The following is a 25,867-nucleotide window of genomic DNA, read 5'->3' as shown; positions in this document are numbered from 1 at the left end:
ACGCTGTGCGCAATCAACGGACGCCACAGTTCGCAGTACCCAGCCAAAATTCAGTGAAACAGTTGACGATCGCCAAGTTACAAAACTCGTGCCTATAATATGATGCTAATTCTTATGTGCAACTCTTAACTATATTAACGATTTCAAATAACAGTTTAAAAAGGTTTAGGTAAATGCCAGCATATCAGGTCTAGAACATTTTGGATAAAATAAAGAATTCTCTCACGGTTTTGACACTAAAAAAATGTGTTGCTCCAATATTTTGTTCTCCTTACACATAAAATGAAAAATATTACCTTAGGTCGAATTGAAACTGCAAAGAAATTCCGAACTATCAGAAATTTTACGAGTTGTTAATAGCTGTTTTAAGACTCTGGCTGACGTTTGGCTTTCGCTCTGATGTACACGACAGGCTCTTTTTGTTCTGAATGTCCTTGTACATATAATGATGACTTCCTTTTGCTTGCGAGCTTTTGAGAAAGTTAAGCATTACTTCCTCATAAATCGTTTAATTGACACCGGTCTCGATGAAAATGATCTAAGAGTAATCAGGAACCCGCACAAAGACCAAAAAGCAACCGTAATTTATCTTTAGCTAGAAAAACGTTGGAACAAGTGCGGCAATACAGGTAATTGGGAACTTGTACAACGTTACAAACGAGTGGAATCCTGATCAGAAAATGAGGTCTTGAATTGAAATTGGCCGAGGATCTTAAAACAAATCTTCATTTTGTTCAAGTATTATGCTGTCGTCACTTGACAATTCCACTCCCAGTCCGAATTTTCCTTTGTTTGGCCAATTGTTCTTTACAGTTGAGAAGCTTGGACAATTAAAGAAGATACCCACCGGCGCTTAGAAGCATTTGAGATGTGGTGCTATCGTCGCATGCTTCGCATAAGCTGAATCCAGAAGGTCTCTAACGAGTAGGTTCTTAATCGAGTTGGAATGTCGAAGGAACTTCTGCGGAATATTAAACAACGGAAAGTTGCGTATCTGGGCCTCGTGTTGCGCCATGACCGGTACCAACTCCATCGAATAATTATTATGGGTATAATCCAGGGTAAACGGCGTGTTGGTAGAAGAAAGGAATCATGGCTTCACAACTTCAACGAATGGACGGTTGCGACTGCGGAAGAGTTGCTGCATCTGGCACAGGACATGACGCGCTTCAAGAGACTGACGCCCAACCGGAAAATGGAGAGGCTCTAAATGAAGAACCATTGATATAAAGAAGTAGAGTATGCGAGATGTTTCGAGAAGACAATCTCTAAAACTGCCTTTTTGAAACAGTGGCTTTTACAAAAAAATTCCTATGAGGTTATTGAATACTAATAACATTATTCCTGAATGACACAGTGATATTTCAGTTTGGTTCTTTTTCATTGTATATCAAGCAAAGGCTAGAATATAATCGTGTTTTTGCTGTAAGATGTTTAAAACTTTAAAAAAAAACGTGAATATAACGGTAAAATTGGCATGATTTGAGAATACGTATGTCTTATACTGGCTTTTTTTAAATGTAATAGGTGGCAAACGGGCTGGAAGCTCACCTGATGTTAAGTGATACCGCCGCCCATGGACACTCACAATGCCAGAAGGCTCGCAAGTGCGTTGCCGGCCTTTCAAGAATTGGTACGCTCTTATTTTGAAGGACCCTAAGTCGAATTGGTTCGGAAATACTTCAGTGGGCAGCTGGTTCCACATAGTGGTGGTGCGCGGCAAAAAGTGCCTTAGAAAACGCTCAGTTGTGGAACGACGGACGTCGAGTTGTCTCAAATAATGCTTCATGAGTGCGACTCAGGGCCCTAGACTTTATTTCAGTAAATATATTTTAGAAATTTTGCTGAAAAATGAAATTTCTAAATCTATGTATTGAATAATTATCATGTCACAATCCCACTCCATAAACAATTGGTTTAAACAATAAGGATGCTTACTATGTAGGTGTATATTATTAGAAGACGGAAAATCGGTTCTGATAATACCTATTGATAACGGCGTTTATTCTATTTATAATATAATAAATTCAGATAAAATTCTAAATATTGTGGCAAGATAGACATACTCTTGATATATCCAGCTCATCGTTGGCCACGCAATTTACATTATACAATATACATTAACTAAGGATGTTCCAAATGCTCATAAGTCATAGAGAAAGGAAATCTATGGACAAGCTCATACAATCATGTAAAATATTTATTTTAGGCATTCATGTATAAATTTGTCTTTTTCTTTCTACACTACAATTACATTTACTTAAAAGAAAACATATTTTAGTTGATGCTACATAATGGCAAAAAGTTATTTAATGTTTAAGTAACATATAGAAAATGTTTAGGGTTTCTATTTTTACAGATTTGCCATGAATTATAATAATTAAATATTAGAAAAAACACGAAATAAAAGCTTAGAATTATTTCGTAAAGTACATACTACACTACAATATATTATAGCTGTGAAGCTGCTTAAATTTATTATTCTAGGACACTTTATAAAACGCCATCTACGTCATAGACTACAGAACTATCTAAAATATTAACAGAAAGGTATTATTGGATTAAATTGTAAAAGACGGGATGTAAACTTTTACATAATAAACAGTATGGTTTCACTAAGGGTCGCTCCACAATCGATGCCGGTGTGAAGTTGATTTCGGACATATATCACGCCTGGGAAGAATCATATGATGGAGTCGGCGTCTTTTGTGACCTGTCAAAGGCCTTTGACTGTGTTCAACCTGATATACTCGTTGGAAAGCTTCAACACTATGGCGTTGATGGCAAAGCTTCCAGCCTGATGAATTCATATTTAAAGGGAAGGATCCAAAGAGTTCATGTCAATGGAGTCACCTCTCCGGGTTCGCAGGTATCAATGGGCGTCCCCCAAGGATCGATTCTCGGGCCTTTCTTATTTCTGATTTACATAAATGACCTCCCATTCTTTGTCAACGAAGTTCATGAGATGGTATTGTTTGCTGATGACACTTCACTTCTATTTAAAGTGAATAGGAATAACGTATTATTGGACGATATAAACAATTTTATCTCTCGTATAGTTAACTGGTTTAATGTAAATAACTTACTGCTTAATGAGAATAAAACAAAATGTATTAGATTTACAACTACAAGCGAGATATTGGTAACCTGAAAATTAAGGACAGTGAACTAAACTTTGTTGACAAAACTGTTTTTCTAGGCATAACAATAGATAGTAAACTCCAATGGGGCCCACACATAGAGACTCTTTCGAATAGGCTGAGCTCTGCAGCATATGCAGTTAAGAAAATCCGACAGTTTACTGATAAGAACACGGCTAAAATTGTGTATCATAGCCACTTTCACAGTGTTATGTCGTACGGTATTTTACTGTGGGGTGCTGCTGCAGAGGTTCAATCCATATTTGTGCTGCAGAAGCGGGCTGTTCGGGGTATTTGTTGTGTTTCTCCGAGGGAGTCGGTACGGAATAAGTTTAAGGAATTAAATATGACACTATCTGGTCAATATATTCTTAAAGCCTTGTTGTATGTCCAAAAAAATATAAACGATTTTAAAACAAATGGTGACTTTCACCAGTATAATACGCGAAATAGAACTAATTTGAGTGTACGACCAACCAGGCTCCAAAAGATAAACCACTCCTTATATGGAAATTGTATTCGTTTTTACAACAAACTCCCAAGCGAAATTAGAGAATTATCACATAAATTCAAAGCCCTCGTTAAACGAAAATTAATCAACAAAGCTTTTTATAAATTTGAGGACTACTTAAATGATCCTAATCCTTGGGATTGAATTGCTCCAGTTCAAACAATTTGTATGACAATACTTGGCGATTAAAAAGAGTGGCGGAAAGTTTCTTGCCAGTTCTTCTTACCCGCTCAACGCCCTTGACTTGCGAACTGGTAGTAAATGTAAATTTACGATTAATTTAACTTGACGATTCAAAAGTGTACTTGGTTACTCACTTGAATAAAGATATTTTGAGTTTGAGTTTGAGTTTGAAATTATGGTATAGCCCCATGCTTTAAATACACCTAGGCAGATTTTATTTTTGTAGGTAGTTCCAGCTCTTTATTTTGTTTGGTGCTCGCGTTATAAGTTTGGTGCGTTTTCCAATTACAGAGCATTATGCGACTCAGTGCCGCACAATGCCGCATAATGCTGAAGCTTAATTGGAACGTGAATTAGTTTTCAAATGCATCAGCAGAGTGCGCTAAGTCAGTGTTGAAAAAAATGTTCTGAATAGAGTTAGCAACCTTATTAATGTATAAATAATGTGGGTAATAATAATTGGTTGAAAACTTTTAACGCTTATTTTAATAATCAAATTATTTAATTAAGATTTTTTTACTGAAATAAGAGAAAACCTTTAAAGAATATAATGTTTTAATAAGCTAAATTAACAGTAAAGTATATAGTTTCATGTAAGAAGTTTACATCATTTACGTTTTGAGCAATTTTTTTTAAAATGATTTCTAAAAAAAATATATACTTTTTCAAAACCATTGCAATGTTTACAAGAGTATAATCCTGTAAAATAAATTTGTTTACAGATCCGAATTTTAAAATATAATTGTAATCATATTTTAAATGTGAAATATAAAAAAAAGTAACTATTTATACCTTCTTCCATACTTATATTTATTTTTTTAGCAGTTTGAAATAACTTTAATTATTTTCAAAATTTACGACGAAACAAATTTTTCAACAATAAATAATATTTACTAACGAAAATTTCGATAAATGCCAACTTAAAGAAAAACACTGGTCAATTTTCTGTCACTGTGTTGGTATTTATTACGAGATGCACGCGAGAGCATTCGTTTTGGAAGTGCTCAATTGTGCGAAGCGTTGCTGTAGTTGGAACATTCAACGTTGAGCATTATGCCGCAAAATGCGCTCTAGTGCTGTAATTGGAAAACGCACCAAGTACACTGTCATTGCCTTTTATTAGTATATTTATTTATCTGTATATTAATAAAAATATCATACTGATCTGTGGGTCTCTCCTTTCCACAGACCAAAAATATGATAAAACTAGCACTTGTAAATAAACAGTTTATTAACTTTTAAAAGTTCATGAAACTAATCTTCAATAATTAATAGCGATATATTTTTAATGTATATTTAAATTTATGTATTTTATTAGTTTTGCTGAGAATGACGTGTGAGATTATTGTGCGGTTCGCGCGGCTTAAAGATCTGCAAAAAAGACGTGAACTCGTACAAAACAGCTATTCTATTAACTTTTGGGATGCATTTTTGTTTTTCTTCTTTCAAGAGGTGAGTCTTGTACGCGGTGTTAATATATAGTCTAGTCGCCAAGTTAGTAAAACTTCGTGTTTAGTTAACATTGGAGTTATGCGTGCTGGGAGCGGCGGTGCTATTTATATTCTGCGGCGTGTCCGTTACTGCCTGCGCCGCTCTGCTGCCAGCTGCAGCCGCAGTCGTTGCGGCTGCGGTCCTGCTCTACCGCTACGCTCTGGCGCTCAAACATGCACAGGTACATAAACCCTAAAACACTTGTTAATATAATTAAATTAACAAACAACTAAAAATATATTTTATTTTCAGAATGTATCTAGAGAATTGTATGGTCTTGTAGCAGAGGCCCATGGCTCTTTGCTGCCTCCAGGAAACAACTCTCTGTCGACCAGGATACATTTAACTGAAAATGAAGATAAATCCTCTCTCTCTGCTCACCATGGACATGTATTTATTTATGGTCTTATTATTATATTTATTCTATTAGAATCCCGTTCAATGTTAATGATTACTGGAAAAAAAATTATGTACACAGTGGTATAAGGTATTCTGTATTTAGTGGGTATATTTATTTCTCTCTCATCTCAATATGTAATTCTTTGAAAGAATAAATTATTATAGTTTATTTAGTTATAATAATTTAACTTAACTTCAATTTACACATTTTTAAATTTAGATTTTTACAATAAGAATAAAATACCGCTGATTAAGAAATAAAAAAAAATTGCGAATATAAACTTATTAAAATTTTCGACTATTTTTGTGTCAATTATCAATTATAATGTTGCAGATAGTGGGCACTGTGAGTGTTTTAGACTTCCAAGGATCATCAGCTAGCGGGTGGGTAGAAGGACTGTCAGTGATAAGTGAATGGCGGAGGCACGGTGTCGGTACAGCTTTGACAGGAGCAGCGCGACGAGCGGCGGCAGTTCGTGGTTTGCAATCACTTGAGTGTGCTTTGTCACACTTACAGCCTTCTGCTCGACGCTTGCTGCATTCTGCTGGATGGGAATGCCGGGGCTCATATGAGCGCCGCCTTGCAGGTGCTGCACTTACCCTGCCAGTGCTACGCCTAGGCACTGATTTGCCCCTTGCTTGATCATTCTTCTATCTACAGTCATTACTCACTCGCTGCAACTGTATGTTGACTCAACAATGTGATATTATATTATAAGAATAAAACTTTAATTTGTTTAAATTTTATTAATAAAGTATTTCAAATGTTTCTTCATTTTATTAAAGATCGACAATTATTGATGCTTAATATTGCAATGGCTTAAGAGTCTATTGTTGGTAAGTTGTTCACTTCAAATAGTATCTGTAATCTTGAAGCTGCAACTTGGATCTGTAAATATTCACAAATATAATCCATTTATATTATTTATAACTGCAGATCAGACATAAAGAAAAATGTTTTTCCTATAAATATAGCAACTGTTTTATAATCATGATGTTTTATAGCCGTGACACGGCTGACCACTAGTACACATATAATACATATTTAAAAACGGTTTTACCCGAAGATAGTCTGGGGACTGCCGCAAAGGTAGGGCAGGTGCCTGCATTGAGAGGGCTAACAAATCCCGCAGCGCCTTAAGTTCACCAATTTCAGGCTCAGCAAGAACCGCTACCCGCCCTGCCACCATAAGCGCGGCATGGCGTTTCTCTGCATTTAGCTCACGCCACACACACCGTAGTCGTCCACATACCACACTTACGGTAAGGGAAGGTGAGGCAAGTGAGTCACTACAAGGCACTAGTGCATCCATGGCAGCAGCCAGAAGGCGGCCAGCAAGGCATCTCTGTCCTAAAGTATGTCCCCATACTGCATCACTGGCTTCCACTAGAGCATGAGGTTCTTGCATAGCTGTGGTCAAAGCACCTGCTACTGTTTCTACTACAGTTGGTGCCGCCACTTTTAGCAGCTCTGACAGCACTGCATTTGAGCCACAAGGCTGAGGGCCATTCCACATACTAGATGCACACAACCAACAACATAGTACTATAGTATCTTCATCTCGTAACAAGTTCTCACTCTGAGTTCCTCTTTTTATGCACTGCCTGATATCTAATACTATCTAAAATCAATTCAATTTTTAATAGAAGCAGTTTATGTGCCAATAAGGGTCAGTTTCAGTATAAACTTACTTGATTTAAAGTATTTAAAATGAGCTCCTTATCATTAGTTTCTAGTAGAAGTGCAGAGTAGTTCAGCAGGGAAAGGTCATAAGGCTGCAATATAGGGGCACCAAGCAAGGCCTGCAACAAGGTATTAGGAGTTGGAGCAAGCACAGCATGCTGCACAAATTGCTCTACATGTAGTGCCTCAGCAGCTGTAGTTAGTGAAGCTTCACTTTCTGAGCCACTTGAGTTACTTGCTTGCCTCACTAATTGGCCTTTATAATCCAGTTTCTCAAATTGTGACCTCAGATCTTGAAGCTCTTGCATACACTCTTGCTCTCTTGCTCTTTGTGATGCCAATATATCAGCAGAGGGCATTGAAAAGTCTCCCTAGAAACAAATAATATTTAAATACAATACAATATCATATATTTTATTATTATAATATTTATTTATTAACACTGATACATTAATAGTACATATTAAAATAGGTAACATAAAATATTAGGGAGGCATCAGATGGCTTTAATCTAACAAGTGATCTCCTCCAGGCATCAAGAGTAAGGAAAAAGAACTAATAATAGTAAAGTGAAAGAAGTTAACTAAATTAACAAAGATGAAATTACAAATAACAATGTAGAATTATACAATTACTAATCTAAAATACAAGGCTTATCTTAGGGTTCATAAATAACAATTAATAAAAATAAGTAGCTAATAATAAGGTTGAAGAAAACTGGGGGTTTTATGATCAAAGATTTCAAAGTTGTAAAATATGCATTCGGGCATTTTATAAAAGGCTCCTTTGTTAGAAATCCAATATATTATGATCAAATTTACTAAGTCCAAATATAAATCTGTAGCAAATATTTGGTAAACTTTTTAACTAATCTAGCTGCAGTTCTGTTAAATATATATAAAGAGAAAATATTTGATTGTTTGCACTGAAAAGGCTCTAAGACAACTGGACAAATAAGAAAAATTCTTTAAACATTATCCCTGATGATTATAGGCTATAAAATATTAAAAAAAAGCTTTGTTAACCCAAGTTGTAAAATAAATACCAATGAAAATCCCTGATACCATGACTAAAAAAAATATTTTTGATGTTTTAAGTGCATTTACGAAGTAAGGCTTTCTTAGGCTATAAAACATGATGCTAGGACTGAATTAAAGTGGGTGGAACTGCTAGTATTGAATATTTGCTCTACAAATTCTATTGTCATTTACAAATTGTATTGGAATTAGCTTCCATTGGGAAGCTACTGTTGCTGTTATGAAATAAATGATTATTTTAATAATTTATTTTGTGTATAACTTCTCCATAACATACTATTTTATTTATGAACTGCATTTTTATTTAATTTTTATACTGTGAATCATTAAATATCAGGCAGTTCTTAATTTAATAATGGAAGTAGCAGTTGTTACAACTTTCATTATATCGAATACTATTTACCTTATTAAAAGATAAATATTACCCACCGACTTTTTACTATTGTCATTAAATAATATTGAAGGTAAATCCTCATTATCTTCGTCTGACATTGTATCGTATTATAATCAACTTAAATCTGGGATAAAGTCTGGGATTTTATTAACAGGTTGTTTGAATAAATATTTTTGTGAGTAAAAATATAAAAACAATTTTTTAAAGTTCCGTACATGGTTCATGATCATGGTGCCGGTAGCGAATGCATTTGTCAAATGTCAATTGTCAGAAGCACAAATACTTGTCACTGTGACGGAAGTTGCCTACTGACTAATTTGTCATAGCTAGTAAGAAGATTAGTATAGATACGTAGACGGACTATGGTATAGACCAGGCATCAGCGTACAGCGTGTGAGATAGCGAATGATTGACAAAATATTGTCGTATTTACAGTTTTTTATTTTTTCATTGAAGATTATTGACCAAAATACACATTCGAATAAATAATTCTTGAACAAAGTTACTGAATCGTGACAAAATAAGCTACTTACCGATGAAAGGTTATGTTTGGTTCTTTACGTTCACTATAGCTGTTACAGCCAATTATGCAACAATTCACCATGACTGACACTTTAGTCTTCAAATAAGTCTTAAAATATGGGTTTGACTTAGGTTTGTTTACCACCAAGGGCTTGGTGGTAAACAAATAAAACCCGATACGCAAATAGACAGAAAAACTGATACTCTGTTTCGCTCGCACTTAAGTATTTCACGTTAATGCCTTCTCTCTTTAGTTATTATTGTTATTTTAGAAGCTTATCTAGTTCTATACTCTATCTACGTATAGATATAGATAGCTGATAGTGCAATTCACGAAGACACGCCCCACCAGCTATGGAATCGAATATAACTACGGACACGGATGCGATAGTTCCTATAGTCCCAACTCCCAAGTGCGGAGCGTTTAGTGCGATTAAAAAAATACTTCTTTTTTACAAATCATGGGCCCAGATGTAAGATTAATATTGACTGCTTCGTTTAAATTTAACATTAACTTCTGAATCGTGGCTCTGGTGATAATAAAAATATCAAAATTAGAATTTTATAAAATATTAAAAAACACTTTATTGTAATACTCAAACATATAACGCACAATTACAGATAGGTATAGAACATTTTAATAACTACATATTCAGAAGAATTACACAGAGGTTGTTTAGATACAATTTTAAGGTTGCATGTTATTCTGCAACAAATAAAAACTTTATATTACACTTTTTTGTTTAGGGTTACAATAATAAAATAAATGACAAGGAACTCACAAATGGTCTTCACATAAACTCTTTAGTCTATTATTAAACCGTAATTCAAAGTCGGATTATTATACAAGTTTAACACAATGAAATAGTATGTTAAATGACACGGTTGAGCAATGTAGGAATAATGAATTTCTTCAAAATCGACGTCAAAAGGCTCTTAAAAGTTAAAATGAATATTTTGTACTAAAATTGCTATAGATGATATTATGAATTTACATGGACTAAGGAAATTAGTTGGGCTGTTTTGTCAGTTGCTCCGAATAAAACTTATTTACTATTTACTTGATAAATGAAATGGGACAGTGATACAATAGTTTTTTAGAGTAATAGTAAAAATTTATACATGGAATACTTTAAAATTGTTACAATATTTAGAAAATATTGTGATGACTATAATAATTATCACTAAAGCAAATAACCATGGTTTGTTAAAGTTCCTAAATTACTAAATAAATATAACATTGTCACAAGCATAAGTTGAGTTCTATAGGTTGGTGACAGTTGATCGCACTGAGTTATGCTTGTAGCATAACTCAATTTTCAGAACATTTGATATGATATTTAACTTAGAATTAATATTATTGCATAGTAATTATTGAAATTGTATTACAAATCTATATATTAGCTTAATATGTTAAGCCGTGAACTAAAATAAAAAAACACTTGACAAGCGGTTTGAAGCCGGTATATGATTATTAGATATGAATTTGTACTTATTACCAGATATATGCTTTAGAAGGCTTAACATACACTAATTCATTCTTTTCTTTAATTAAACATCTAAATTGTTCCCTATTACAACTAAACATATAACTAACACTTAATTTGGCTTTAAATACAAACAAAAAATACAGTGAATGGTTTCTTTTAAACTTGTGTGAATTAAAAAATAAATGTGACATTCTTAAATATTGAGACTTATACAAAGATTGATGTTTGGATCTGAATAAAAAAAATTATAAAGCAAAAACAGTGTTAAATTATATAAAGCTGTATGTATGAAACACTATAATATAAATTACTACATCATTGACTTGAATAAATAATATATATATTTTTAAATACCTTATTTAGAGTCTAATTACTTCCCAACCTCTTAATTCGTAAATCAAGTTTATTTTTTTACCAATGCTAGTTCTGATGTACCATACCATTCTTTAATTTTATTTTTTTTTAATATTTTGGCTTCCAGGCAGGTTACAGGTTAGACTTTACCAGAAAATTCCACAATCTTGTGGAATTTTTTTTTCTTAATTCAATACGCAAGCGAATCAGCCCACCATTGCTCCCACCAAAGTGGCATGGTTGAGAAATGTATTACAACATTCTTAATTTTTTTTAGTCTAAACAGTTGAACATCAGCACTAGTACTAATATAAAAGTATTATCGAGACGTCATAATTCAATATCACTGTCGATCTTACAGAACAGTTACCGCGTAGTCGATTAATAAGGATGGAAGAGTAATGCTTGCTACGTATATAAACGCGTACCACATGATTCAACAATAGCACTAAATAAATTTTTACATTTGAAAAGACGAGAAATAAAGTGACCTTAAGAAAAATTCGACCAAAGACCCTTCCAACCTTATTTATCAATTTATTATAACCCAAATCTAAACCCTTTCGCCACTGAATTAATTTTTTTACCGAATTATCTCTTACCCCGATTCCAGTCTAAAGACCACCATAATATGTATATGGTCGATTAAATATAGGAAAACAAACTCCAATCGGCAGTTTAGGGAGCGTTCAATTATATTACGTAACGAATTTGGGGGGGGGGGGGGTCCTTTGGTACAACGATGCGGGGCGGGGATTGAATGACGTCGTTATTTTTAATATTATTTTCGACTTTCCAGTACTTTTACACTTTAATGGTAACTTTTAGGTATTAAGAGTCACTAGGTGGTCACGAAACGTTTACTATACTTGGGTACAGAAAAACGTTACGGCGCGTTAAATGGGGGGGGGGGGGTCCAATAATCTCCAAAAATTGCGTGACGTAATACTTAAACGCTCTCTTATACAAAAAACTAAATAGTTGAATACAGATTATTTATAAAAAGTGTATAATTATGTTCGTTGAGTCTACGTTGAACCAAATAAACAGTATTAGGAGAACAGCAAGAATTTTGAAAAATAAAATTGTATTGTCTCTTACTCAACGAAAGTGGCGATTTGTTACTGTATCAATAAAGTCGTTTTCGAGCGTTTTCCTGTCTCTTTTGATACCACATAATTCCACAGACAACCAGCACTATGATAATGATGGCCACAAACATCATCCAAAGGAATGTTTTGACACCGGACATGGCTGGTTTTTCATCTTCAAGGCGCTCCCGCGGCTCATCGAAGGTCGCGGCTGATGGGATTATTTTCGATCGATCCTCGTTTTGCTTTTGCTAAAATAAATAAATATCAGTTTTATATACATCTACAAATTACTATATTTTAGTATATTTAATATTGCGTATTAAAAAAATATACATATATCTACGATTATATAAGGTGATATAAAATTTAATTTATATATTACTTATGATGTAAGCATATTAAAATTTAACGTAGAATAATAAAATTAAGCGTTAAGCGTCATTCTAAATTTAATAAACTTTATGAAGCAATCAATATAGCGCGAGTTGCTTTAATTATTAAAGTAAGATTATAGAACGTTGTACAAATAAATATATATTATATGGTATGTAACAGGAGGCTCATCTCATGTTAAGTGATATCGACGCCCATGGACATTGCGGACCGCAAGTGTGTTGAGAATTGGTACGCTATTTTTTGAAGGTCGAATTTGTTCGGAAATACTTCAGTGGGTAGCTAGTAATATTTTAAGCGGAAATTTAGAATTTTAATTTTTGCTTCACGGCTAGGCTACGATTTTGTTCCTTTAGACAAGTTACAACATAATATGACATATAATGTTTGTTCTAAGAGAAAGAACCTACTGAAATAAATAATCTATATTGTAATCTGGCTAATTCCATTATAACATGATACATATTGCAAATGTAGGTATTCTACATAATATACTTCTATACGCATCACTATTATTTCACGTTTTAATAGTAATACTAATTTCTGTATTCAAATAATTATATCTCCTCAATCGTTATCCGTAACCTATGCAAAAAAGTCTAGAAATTATTCAGATAACCTTGAATTGTAGCACTTTTCTTTAGTTTATAACCTAATGTTTTTACTAATTATTGAATCACCATTAAGGTCTAGAAATAGGTATTTTAAATATTCCAAAAATATAATATTATTTAAAAAAAAATTAAATTTGCTGTACATCAATTATAGATATCATGTAACCATAAACATTTTAATACAAATAAAAATTCATATGAATTAGTTATGGTCATTGTATTCATGGTCAGTAATAGGTATTGAAATAATGCTTGTTATGTCCTTTTTATTGTAGGCCATACTATTGTTAAATATATGTTACCAATAAGAATAATATTGGGTACATTTAAGCAAACAAAAGGAAAAATTTAGTTCAATGTAGTAAAAAGTATGTAAAAAGGTTCTACGTTATTTTGCTGAAAGAATTTAGAAAAAATACTTAAAAAATACTTACAGACTCCAGTAGGTCAAGCTCATACATCTTGACGGCAATGATGTCATGGTTGTCGCTCAGGTCTCCGGTGGTGGCGGATGCACCGAAGTAGTACCCCGTGGGTAACAAGATGTTTTCTACACGGAAGCATTCCTTCCAAGCATTTTTGCCCTCTAGGTCTGTTGAGACTGTAAAGTATTTGCAAATATTGTCTATAGTGAGATTACGTCAGAACAAAATCCATTCAAATAAATTAACTGATTGAATAATTTATCACTTCATGATGTGCTTATTTGCTCTAAATGTCAATATTGTTTAAACATCAATGATTGTGATAATTCAATAACATGTGGTTTCTGATTTATATATGTCGCTACATTGTTTTCTTTTTATTATAATGATCACTTAATAAAAACCACTACTTCTTACAGAAAAGCAGAAAAAATATGTAATTTTCAACATAGATAACTTGCTAGATAGTTTCCTGTTCTAGACTTTTTTTTAACCATGTCAATGTCTCTACAGAGCCAGAAAAATATTTAAGATTTATAATATCAGGTTAAATGAATGAATGTTAATGAATTAAATGCAATTTTGGTTGAGATAAGATCATTAATAAATACTGTCACAGCTAGATAATTACTCATATGTTGAAAATTATATTTAAAAAAAAGACATATGGGTTACCCACTTAATGACCAAGAAGATTTTACCCTAAAACAGGGACTTAAGAGATTTTGTTAATAAGGTATTTGTCTCACCTACAAGTGTGTCATCTTTGTATATAATAGAAATGTATGTATCATGGTTGTAGTTACGGAACTTAGCTTCACAGCCTGCCACTTGGGTATGAGTTCCATCTCTGTCATGGTCATAGTGCAAGGACCCATTATTCACCATTGCAGAGATGTATGGGTGCTGGTGCTGTAATAAAATTTAAGTGTGAAGGACAGTATCTAACAAAATAATATTTTAAAATAAAAAAATTGTTTATTATGGAATATAAGATACAGGTATCACTTATTTCTTCATCATAACTAAATGTATATAAATAACATTCCTTGGTGAAACAGACTCTAAGATGTGTGAATACTCAGAAAAGTGTGTGCCCCATGCAATACTGAGATGTTAAAGTTATACATATAACAAATATCTAGTTCATAGTTATCATTAAACATACATTGTGTGCACCATTGTGATTGCTGTAGGTATCCAAGACAATACCCAGACCACTAAAGTAGTCCTTGCTACCAAACACAGGCCCATTTTGCATGCGGTCCTTGACATACCAGATTACAAAACCATCTCCAAATAGATCTTTGCCTTTGCCATGTACTTTAAATTGTACTTGCAAGTCCCAATTTCTTGTCTGACATGGCTGAAATTGAAATTTTTATTTATAAAACTCCTATTCCCAATTACTTTTTAATTTCAATGTTAAAGAAGGCGTATTTTATCCTTGATTTTACAACTTAGGTCTTATTCCAATAATAGTATAATTACGAGAGTGAACAGGTTTTTATTTACAATATTCAATCAAGGTCACTACATCACATTGAATTATCTAGAAATTAAATGACAATGAAAGTCAATGTTATATTTTGGCTTCAAGGTTGGTCTTTGCCAAATAATTGATTTTGTAAGTAGATCATTGAATAAAGAACATGTACTATTACAGCATACTTGATTACTATGTAATGTTTTTAATACAAAATGTTTAATACATAACAGGCCCATTATCCAACAAAAATAACAGTATAACAATGCAAATATTGAGATTACTACTGGTTGTATCAATATATATTAGTATCTATAGTTTATTGTTTTTAATACTCACATGTGTATTCCATATAGCTCCTGATTTTGATTGCAAATCGGGAGTAAGCCGTACATAATTAGACGTAACAATTGTGCTACCTAAAAAGTCCCAGTACGGCAACGCCATACCACTTCCTATAATAGAATAATTAGATTTATTTTACATCAAATTGCACCAAGAATCTTTATTCGTAACCTCAGGTCACTCACCTTGATAGGGTTTTGTAAGAGAATGCTCTCTCCTTATATAATCTTGTGTATTCCATTCTGCTAGTATTGGAGCTACGAATAGAGAGAGTATAATAATTTTTCCACTAAAACTCTTCTTACTAAACATTTTAAAAACAATCGGCACTATTGTAAGCCGCTTACCCGCATAAACCCAAACAATGACTGAGTTTATAATCTGTCAAAATTGACAGACAACCTCCAAATCATGAAACATTGACAATGGATGCCAAATATTTGCAAATAATGGGGTCATGTCAAAATGTCGTCTTCAAAGTCATAATATTTCTTTGTCTTACAACGCTTGACATTTATTTAGTTTACAAAGATCTACTAAAATTATTTCTATAAGCGTTAAAATCCCTTTATCTCTACCACTGCCATGGTTAACTGTACTTACGTCAAATAACAGTGCACAATGTATCTTGCAGATGGCGCTTATATAATTAAATAATTTTAGATTTTACTTGGTCGGATGATATATGTTTTTTTTTAAATTATCATGTATGTAAAGAAACTAGCAATAAAATTGCGTTTTAAAAAATCATTGTCAATCATCAATCATTCCGTAATTGGATCCCGCTGGAGGAAATTTATTTAAAATTGTTTTTTTACGTCTGCTCATCAAAGTTTATACTTGTAGAAATAATAACAAAATTTGAATTAGGTAAATCTTTATCAATCTTACTATACCTTGAATTTCGAATTTGCATCGATTCTAAAATACGTGTGAATAATTTGGGGGTTATTCTTGCTGCCATATTATCACATAACGTTTGTAAAAATATCCTCGATTTTTAAAAATTTAATGATAAAAATCTGAGCATCAATGATGTGTGTTTGATGTCTAATTAAGAATTCATGTTTTTTGTATAAAACTTTTAAAGGGACGCGCAGCCTTTATGGATACCTAAAAATTGATTGTGTAAGGCGACGATAGAAAAATCTATCGACTAAAAACCGACGGTATAACAAACGTGAACCGTCAAAACTACCAGGCGTCTATAAGTCAACATAGGTAACTATTTTGGCTTCCAAACATTCAATAAAAACTAATCTCGAACATTGCGCGAGAACGAGAGGCGGTTATCTGTTTGAATCTCTGTCTCTCTCAGCACGTCAGTTGACAAGCACTGGGTGAACGAACCTTGAGAGTTTACTGGGCTAAAAGTTGAATGTACCTCCGTTCGCGGATATAACCAAGAGATAGCGACTTTACCATATACCCTTTTCGCGGTGTTTGTATGAAGAGACTCTTATACTATATAGAATTATAAGCGCCATAGACGGGCTATAGAGTCGATATTCCATTGCTCGGCACGTGAGTTTCTGTCGTTCTAGAATTCAACGCCAAGTTTCTCACGAGTACTTCTACAAAGACAAGAGTGTTGTGAGACGAGAATGTAGATAGGGATGTTGCAGTGGTGTGAGTGTCTAAGGTTGCTGTAGTCTTGAAAATAATTTCGCGGTCAGATCGCGCTGGTGGGTTCACATAGCGTGAACCACCTGTGTCTGTTGTGCGCCTGGTTATTTATATCTAAGAGCGATCTATGTATATAGTATGCGTAAGTAGTGATATTAGCTATCAAGATATCATAATCGACGTCGCAGGACGTACTTTTGCCTAGTTTAATCGAGAAATTCCTAACATCACATTTTCGGCGAAGAATTATATGTATAATAATCATTTCAACTTATATTACCAACTGAACAAAAGGTTTTTTTGCTTTCCTGAAATCAAGCATGCATTACTTCAATAAATAATATATTAACTGTCAAAGGAGTTACTATAAATATAAACTTTATTACACAAAAATTTTAGGGTCCATAGACCATAGTAGTTGCGTCTGTTATTTTAGACTTCAATTGCAAGAGCCCCCCTCTTGCAGTAGAGCAACCTCAGAGGGGGAAATTCTTTATGGACTTCTGCGCGGATTGTGCAATAGCGCAGGGAGTGTGGGGCTGAGGCTTCGAGAAGTGTATGCCTATACCCAAACTAAAACCCCTCTGCCCCGGCTAAATGGCAACCTGGGCACCTGTAACAGCAAAGCCTGTTCCCCGTAAGCATCTTTTCGCCCTAATTACCTAATAACGTATGTACATATTTTCTACTATGTATAGATAAGCAGTTAGGAGATACTACGTTTGTTATTTTTTAATTGAATCCTGACAAATTGTTTCGGGTTGTTAAAGTTCACCTTGCCTTAAAGAAATAATAAATCTAAGTTATGCAAAAACAGCAATCACTTATAACATTTATCTATAAATCGTATCGTAATCATTTGCCGTCGTTTTATTGAAATAAAAATAAGAATACGGGGCCAGACCGTAAATTTATCGTATCATGATATTATCATTTTCATGAAACTGCCAACTATTTCATGAAATGATTAAGTCAGATCAATGATTAATGAAGGTAAAGTATACATAACAAGCTCATTCGTCTGTCTGCAATGTGAATTAAAGATGTCCTACACAATGGTACTTGCAATTACTATAAAGGCTGAAAATCCTTATATTAATAATCTTTATGAGAATCAGATTAATAGCTTAATACAGACTACATATGCGTGTCTATTCTTCGTTTCAGGTAAGATGACCAAATTTGCAGATTTCCTTTCACCCCGGATGCCATTGATCTCAGTTTTGAACAGTTACGCTCAGACTGTAGTTTCATGCACATGGCAACAGGGTTCAACGTACTGACATCCCGTCTAATTCACAATTAATTAATTGAAACTTGAATCAAAACGATTCGTTTCCGTGGTCAATAAATGATTAATACTGATTTGGTGTCCAACTCATCAAACTTTATTGGTTTGACATATTTATTGTTGATATAAAAGGCCATTCACCTTGATTGGTTCTTGATCTTGGAGAAAACGAGCGAAATTAGTTTTAGCTGATTTTTTCGTTATTCGTTTTTTATTTCTTTCTGATTATGCCTAGATAATAAAACCTCTGGGAGTAGAAAAACATGTCTCAGTTTATAATATGAGAAAGCCTTCGTAAAAATTTATTCGGCTTAAGGTACCATGTAAGTACGCAGTGAGTATCAACTTAGGATAACGAAACCATGTGATGACATAAATTATAAAAGTATTATTTTATTATGTAAAATTCTACATTTGAAAATAACACTTGGTTTGTTAATTTTGTTATCTTGTTTCATAGTACTGTCATACGAATTTGTTATTGAAGTTGAAACAAAAAAAATGTTAATTATAATATTGACTTAATCTAGTTTTTAAAATTAAACACCGAGTATTTTACAAATCCCTAATTTCATTTTAAAGTCAAGTCAAAATTCTTCAGGCTATATAGGAAGTAATCGTAGACTTTTCCCTGGCAATGGACGGGCAATCATAAAGTGTATGATAGATATTAGTCGCAGCTAATTTCAGTGTAAAACCGATTAGCGATAAGGAACTGATCGGGCCTGCTGTTCATAATCTGAGCTGGGATACAAAGTATAGATTTATAGAGCCACCGCACAACTTGTTTATGAGTTTTATAGTGTCCTCGTAAATTCAGATTATTACAGAATGCGATTTCTATGCGTAGGTCTACGAGGGAATGCGAATAGTTGCGTTTGATTAGACAAATGTTTTTCTTAAGTAAAAAAAATTTGGTACATTGTCAAAGTCAAAGTCAAAATATATATGTACTTTTAAATTACGGAAGTTTTTTTAGGATTTCCTAGGTTTAACGTGTGTGTTTTAGTAAAAAAATATTATATTTATTTTTTTTAAACTTTGTTGCGTTACGATATAAAAATTTAACATAATTAAATATAAAGGAGGGCAACTGGCGGCCTTATCGCTTTCGAGCGATCTCTTCCAGGCAACCACTGTGAGAAAAAAAAAAAAGTATTAAATTAGATAAGGTAGGCAAGAAGTGCAAAAATACATATTACATATAGTTATAAAGAGAAAAAAAGAAACTAAACAGGAACAAACAAAACAAAATTATTATTTCTTAAAACTTTTCACACTTCATTTACGGTCTCAGTGTACCTGTATTTATCTTGATCCTTGCAACAGATGCTTAAAAAGAGTATTAAGAATATGCATAGCGTTAAATCACCTGCATCATGAGCACACACCACATACACACCCTCACTTTCACACCATTACACAGCACAGGCAAATTAGGTATTATGTATTTAATATTTTACATAGATTTTTTTCTTATGTAAATGTTTGAACCTTTTATATATTATGGGTTCCATCTTTGGCAATCCGTTTAGTATTATTGTTTTTTCGTGTATGTTATAGAGTAAGCTGTAGGAATACGAAAAAAATAAATAAATAAAAGTTAGTTAATCAAATGTTTATCCACTGAGTGGGATATACCTAATCAAAGTATGTCTAAATTCCTTTTATTTATATTTTAATAAGCAAAACCTCGGTTTCTAACTAGTCACGTTAGTAAAGAGGGCAATGTTATGTTTACGTCCGCACTTTCATATTTATGAATGGAAGTACTTTTTAGCAAAGGCCAATGAACTCGATTTTAATAATTTTCCTTGTTTATTTTACGGAAAACATAACTTTTCGTGCTTTTATTTCATTTGTGTGTATTTTAAGTTTGTAGTTATAATATTTTCTTTATTTTTTAATAAAATTTATAGATATTGAAACCATTTTATTAGATTTTAAAAATAAATTTTATAACTAACTAACTAAAAAAATTAAATTACATTGATGTACGCACATTTAAGACAAATTAATGTCCTTTAACGATTCTTTATTTTGAAAATAGATAGATGTATAGCACATAGACCAAAAAACATTTTACTAGTAAAAGAGACACGTAATTTTCTGATTTCTGAGCTATCTCTCTAAATCTAAAAATTGTTTTTGTTTTCGCAGTAATTTCACCCAAAGAGTTTTGCACACATTCCTCTATTGTTTTTGTTGGCGTTTCTCAAATTAATGATTGAATGTTCGATTATGATGTATTAACAGAACTAAACATGTTTAATGCATTTTCATTTAACTTAACATATTATATAGATTTGCATGTTATAAGTAGAAGACATCATTGTTGTGGGAGGCATAGACAAAGTGCATTGTCTTGTTTGATAGAAAACGCGGTAGTTACCACCACTTTCTGTACTTTCACTACCACAGCGTCTTTGAACTGACCGCCATTGGGATATTATGACTCATACAATTCTCTATTCGTTGTTATTTTTACATTTTTAGTGTATAATAATAATATCATAGTTAGTTGCTTACATAGAGGAACATCATGAGATATAATGGTACTCTTATTTTCTTTCATGCAGAAGTATACAGAATCGAAAGATCATCTTTGAAATTCAATAACAGATAATAATTGAGTTTAGAAAACAGGACAGAAACACTTTTTTAAATTAATTATAGTATGTGCGCTGTAGCATGGTGCGGGTGTCGTCATTTCACTCTTGAAAGTTGATTTTACAAATTATGACTTAGTATTTCAGCTGCACCACATTCGTAAGATATTAAATGATTAATAGTAGTAACTTAAATTAATTTAAAAAAATTTAAAGAAAAATTAAGCAACTGTCACCGGCACCGTGCTACAGCGCACATAGTTTAGATCTATTATTATGTTATTTATTTTTCTTTACTAAACGGTTTAACTAAACGTTAACCACTCTGAATATCGTTAGTTTTAAATGCATATTTGTACCTATTTTTTATGGGTACTGTCAGACAATATTGTTGTAAGGAATCGGCGGCCGAATTTCAGCTATCGCTACAAATACCTGTGGTCATGCTACTAACAAAAATAAAGTAAAGCACGAAACAGGAAGATTTTTAATAAACACCCAAATATATATAAAATAAATACATCTTTATATCCTAATTTATATTGTTTGTTTGATTTTAATTGTATTACCTACGCGTTGTGAGATAAATTTTAAAAATGCGAATCTGTATTTACTAAACTAAGGTTACAAAAATGTATGAGATCTTCATTTATTAATTATTCGTAGAGTGATTGACGTTTGGCCCCAATTTGTATAAAAAACATCCAAATAATGACCGCTCACTGAGAATCGTCTGAACTACTTTGATACAAATAACTTTCGCCCGAAAGTGTTATAGATAATTGTACCAAAACACCGGTTGTTTACTAAAAATGACCCCGTTCGTAGTTCTCAGGAAAACCTGAAAAAGTGACCTACACTCATCTGTATGACGAGGTGCTAAGGTCCTCAATCGAATCAACCAAAATCCCTGGAGAATGTCAAGAGCAAACTTTCACTGCTTTCTCTGGCCTGCTTCTACCTTCAAAACGCATTATTTACGTCATAAAACCTCCACAAGTTGCGATTCAATCGTTTCTATGTTAACATGATTTTTTTTTTTTTTTTTTTTTAATTTTATGACCTGGTAATGTTAACATGATACTAAGATGCAGCCCATAGACATTTTTACGTCAAAACTAAATCTCAGACAGATTAAATTGATTGATATATTGATTTGGACTAAAGCGGGGTTAAATCAAATTGATACAAGATTTATGAATAAGGAATTTGGTAAATATATTTGTTATTTGTATGTCAAGTATTTTTCATCAGTTGTTACTGTATATTGCTTACTTTAAAAACGTTCTCTATGATTTCGTTTCTTCCGCTTTCAGGAGCTGTTTTTTTTACTTTTTTTTAAGAAGAATCAATCGTATACATATATTAGCCGAATAAGTCCCCGGTCGGTGGCCTTCAGTATTACTTTTGGTTTTATCTGTCACTTTCATTAATCTATGTCGTAGAAAGTTATGACGTACGGTAAAAGTAAGGTGGAAATTAGGTCATGGCCTTTTCATTCATTGAAACAATTCGAGAGTGAAGCCGATATGGAACGAATCTTGAGCAAGGTTTTATGAGCTTCGAGTACTGGTAGAGCTTGGATGATTCCCTACCGGACAACAGCTTTTGTATTGTTCAGTTTAGTGTGACTGATATTTGGGTAGAATATTCCAAATTTAAATAATATCTACTTGAATTTAGAATAATTTGATCGTAATAGAATAACAAAATAGCTTGTATTTTGTTTATCTAATAACTTTTCCCTACATACAGTTCACTATGAAATACCACAGTATTTAAAATAGAGAATTACCAACGAGCATGACCGGAAGTAAAGAAAAGTTACTGGAAATAAGTAAAAGTAAGGGAACACGCAGGTAGACGCGGTAAAAGTTGACAAATGTCATTGACCGCTACACTATTGACCTTAGGACTGTCGTAAATGAGCGTTTTCACTTCCCAACCTTATATTTGTATAATACATATTTAAAGCTATTGACAATAATTATTTAAGGTAATAATTTCTCTGAATACTTACTGACTTAATTATAAACATTCTGTAAAATTCATTTAGAATCTTTTGTCTCGTTTATATTCACAGAAGAGTGATAAGGACAAACATTTAATAGCCATTGCAGGCTATAGAATGAGCCTAAAGAAGCTAGCTTTTTAGCTAACTAATAAAAGGATCGCGTACATATATTGAAAAAATTGTTATGGAATTATCGAATCAAAATCGCTTCACGTGTCTGCATCTTTAGGGCTGATATTGTCTGTTAGCAACAAATCTGTCAGGTGAAAGCAGCACTCCCATCATTCCGCGGAAATTGATCGAATCGCATTCAAGAATGTCTACTCATTTAGGTTAACGATGCTGTCATAAATATTTGTGTCCATTTTCACTTTAACAGCAAAGGGACCAGTTTAAATGAATTATGTATTTCTTTAAAAAAAATTGAATACTAGAACAAAAAGTATACAGTTGAATCCGACGATGTGTCTTCAAGTGAAGTTTCATTTCCACACAGTAATGTCAGAATATGTTATATATGTTAGTTATTTCGACTATGTATTTGCGTGTTGCTCCCACGAGAATGTAAGTGCGTGCTCCTATTTCACTATGCCTCCTGCTGATAGAGGACAAATCTTTGTTTTTAATTTCTTTTATTATTATTTATTAATTAAGATGTCATGTGGAACATGGTGTAATGGTTGCAGCTCCTTACAAACGTTGTGTAAAACAAAAAACTTGGCGATTAAAAAGAGTGGCGGAGAGTTTATTGCCAGTTCTTCTCTTCCGTTCTACACCATTGATTTGAGAACTGGCTGTAAATGTAAAATTAGAAGCATTTATTTCTTTTTTGAAGTTCATAAGTGCATTACATTGACTTTTGAAAATGTATGAAAACTTTTTAAAATATATATTTTTAATTAAACAAAATAATATCTCTGAGTACTCTTAATAAGTAAGCGATATCTACCTATTCATTACCCCTTGTATAGTGGATAAATATTTATACATAAATATGATAGGTATCGTAAGTACCAGGGTACTATCAGTGACGAAGAATTGGATACTTCCGCATTGAATTCTAGCACTAGGCTAAAAGGTCAATGACCTGTGGTATCACATTCCAACTTAAAACACACAAGTTACAATAATCATTTGTTAAAAATATAACCACAATCAAATACGTGTAAAGTCAATATCATATTAAAAATAAATAAATCAGTGGCGCTACAACATTTTACATAGAAAGTCCATTGGTGCTGAGGATCGAACCTACGACCTCAAGGATGAGAGTCGCACGCTGAAGCTACTAGGCCAACACTGCTCTATCAATATCATATTAGGTCTGGGCCTCAGATTTCTGTATCTGTTTCATGATCATCTCTTAATGTAATAGGCAAGTGGGTGATTAGCCTCCTGTGCCTGACGCCGTCGACTTTTTAGGTTTAAGGCAAGCCGGTTTCCTCTGTTTTCCTTCACCGTTCGAGCGAATGTTAAATGAGCACATAGAAAGTCCATTGGTGCTGAGGATCGAACCTACGACCTCAAGGATGAGAGTCGCACGCTGAAGCTACTAGGCCAACACTGCTCTATCAATATCATATTATTGTGGTAAAAGTCGTCATCATCAAAAAGGCTTTTCTTTCAGTGGATTTTTATAGTGAACTTTAAAACATAATTTATTTACATACAATTATACTTACTAATAATGACAATATATCATATTAAGCCGACTTAATGATAACTATGTATAAGCGATCTTAGGGTTCTTCAATAAAAAAGCGTAACTATTCTCAAAACGCCAGCAACGCGAGGCTTCTAGCAGTGTGTCCATGGGCGGCGGTATCATCAGCCTCCTGCCTGGTTGCCCTGTGTGCTATAAAAAAACTGTTTAAAATATTTGCTCAAATTATAAAAGATATATCGAAACTTTTTTCTTAATAAAAAGCTGTAACTATTCTCACTCACTTCCTATACGTATATAACGTATTTGTTAATTTATTCTTATTAATGTTTTATGTCCACTTTTATAGAATAACATGTTTTGCAGCGTGGGAAGATAACTTTGTATTGATCTCGTTCTGGGTTTATATCAAAGTAGGATATCATATGGAAATATTGGTGGTGTTTTAACAAATGAAAATTAAGCATTATGGGCAGGAGCTCCCCCGCTCCTCGTGGACGACCTGTCACTTTCAGAGCGTCATGATCCCTTGGCGTTGCGTAGACATGTGGGTTCTCTCTGCATTTACCATGGAGAGTATTCAGTGATGAGTTCGGATAACCTGCAGCTGAGTTTCATCATCGAATGTCAAGGCAGAAAACGAAATTCCACCCGTATCACCTCGACGTCCGTCGTTCCTCAACTGAGCGTTTTCTAAGACAGTTTTTGTTGCCCACCAACACTATCTGGAACCAGCTGCCCACTGGAGTATTTCCGAACCAATTTAACTTAGGCTTCTTCAAGAAATAGGCGTACCAATTCTTAAAAGGCCGGCAAAAGGCCGGCAATGCACTCGCGAGCCCTCTGTCGTTGAGAGTGTCCATGGTCGGCGGTAACATCATATAAGCCTTCTGCTCGTTTGCCCTTTATATAAAAATGTGTGCATTCGAATTTAGAGCTATATTTTTCTCACTTAAGATTTTAAAGTTATATAACCTTCACAGACAGTTGAAGCTCGTTCAAAGATACTAATTGTCTAATAAAATCATATCCTTGCAATTTTACAGTCTTGGTACTTGCGGAAATTAAATGATCACTAATTAAACGAAGTACTTAAGTCGTC

At 33.3% G+C, this 25,867-nt stretch overlaps 3 protein-coding genes across 4 annotated transcripts; 1 reads left to right on the top strand and 2 right to left on the bottom strand.

The window, feature by feature from the left end:
* The first annotated feature begins 5,017 nt into the window (after positions 1–5,017).
* On the top strand, positions 5,018–6,491 carry LOC125063675. Its single transcript, XM_047670243.1, has 4 exons — positions 5,018–5,286; positions 5,351–5,506; positions 5,578–5,715; positions 6,059–6,491. The coding sequence occupies exons 1-4, from the start codon at positions 5,164–5,166 to the stop codon at positions 6,365–6,367; spliced, it is 726 nt and encodes a 241-aa protein (XP_047526199.1). The 5' UTR covers positions 5,018–5,163; the 3' UTR covers positions 6,368–6,491.
* On the bottom strand, positions 6,452–9,103 carry LOC125063673. 2 transcript variants are annotated; one of them, XM_047670242.1, is made up of 4 exons: positions 8,849–9,103; positions 7,417–7,779; positions 6,786–7,346; positions 6,452–6,613 (listed from the first exon to the last, which is right to left on the bottom strand). In XM_047670242.1, the coding sequence occupies exons 2-4, from the start codon at positions 7,765–7,767 to the stop codon at positions 6,545–6,547; spliced, it is 981 nt and encodes a 326-aa protein (XP_047526198.1). In that variant the 5' UTR covers positions 7,768–7,779; positions 8,849–9,103; the 3' UTR covers positions 6,452–6,544. The 2 variants fall into 2 exon arrangements, with proteins under 2 accessions (XP_047526198.1, XP_047526196.1); XM_047670240.1 differs by having other exon boundaries at positions 8,875–9,102.
* A 3,094-nt stretch (positions 9,104–12,197) lies between these two features.
* Positions 12,198–15,946, bottom strand: LOC125063498 (vesicular integral-membrane protein VIP36). The gene is made up of 6 exons (XM_047669975.1): positions 15,748–15,946; positions 15,557–15,672; positions 14,900–15,097; positions 14,481–14,643; positions 13,741–13,907; positions 12,198–12,547 (listed from the first exon to the last, which is right to left on the bottom strand). Exons 1-6 carry the CDS (start codon positions 15,872–15,874, stop codon positions 12,335–12,337), a joined length of 984 nt encoding a protein of 327 aa, XP_047525931.1. The 5' UTR covers positions 15,875–15,946; the 3' UTR covers positions 12,198–12,334.
* Positions 15,947–25,867: the final 9,921 nt, after the last annotated feature.

The sequence above is a fragment of the Pieris napi genome, chromosome 3 (assembly GCF_905475465.1).
Source record: "Pieris napi chromosome 3, ilPieNapi1.2, whole genome shotgun sequence".
In the NCBI taxonomy this organism is placed as follows: domain Eukaryota; kingdom Metazoa; phylum Arthropoda; class Insecta; order Lepidoptera; family Pieridae; genus Pieris; species Pieris napi.
The sequence above is the reverse complement of the archived record's forward strand: the minus strand, read 5'-3'. Positions and strand labels throughout refer to the sequence as shown.

Coding starts and splice junctions, on each gene's coding strand:
- LOC125063675 (XM_047670243.1), top strand. CDS start 5,164: ATGACGTGTGAGATTATTGTGCGGTTCGCGCGGCTTAAAGATCTGCAA. Junction 5,287..5,350: donor TGTTTTTCTTCTTTCAAGAG/GTGAGTCTTGTA, acceptor CTTCGTGTTTAG/TTAACATTGGAGTTATGCGT. Junction 5,716..6,058: donor TCTCTGCTCACCATGGACAT/GTATTTATTTAT, acceptor ATAATGTTGCAG/ATAGTGGGCACTGTGAGTGT.
- LOC125063673 (XM_047670240.1), bottom strand. CDS start 8,937: ATGTCAGACGAAGATAATGAGGATTTACCTTCAATATTATTTAATGAC. Junction 7,780..8,874: donor ATGACAATAGTAAAAAGTCG/GTGGGTAATATT, acceptor ATTTGTTTCTAG/GGAGACTTTTCAATGCCCTC. Junction 6,614..6,785: donor AGTCCCCAGACTATCTTCGG/GTAAAACCGTTT, acceptor GAATATTTACAG/ATCCAAGTTGCAGCTTCAAG.
- LOC125063498 (XM_047669975.1), bottom strand. CDS start 15,874: ATGTTTAGTAAGAAGAGTTTTAGTGGAAAAATTATTATACTCTCTCTA. Junction 15,673..15,747: donor TCTTACAAAACCCTATCAAG/GTGAGTGACCTG, acceptor ATTCTATTATAG/GAAGTGGTATGGCGTTGCCG. Junction 15,098..15,556: donor GAGCTATATGGAATACACAT/GTGAGTATTAAA, acceptor TTTCAATTTCAG/CCATGTCAGACAAGAAATTG.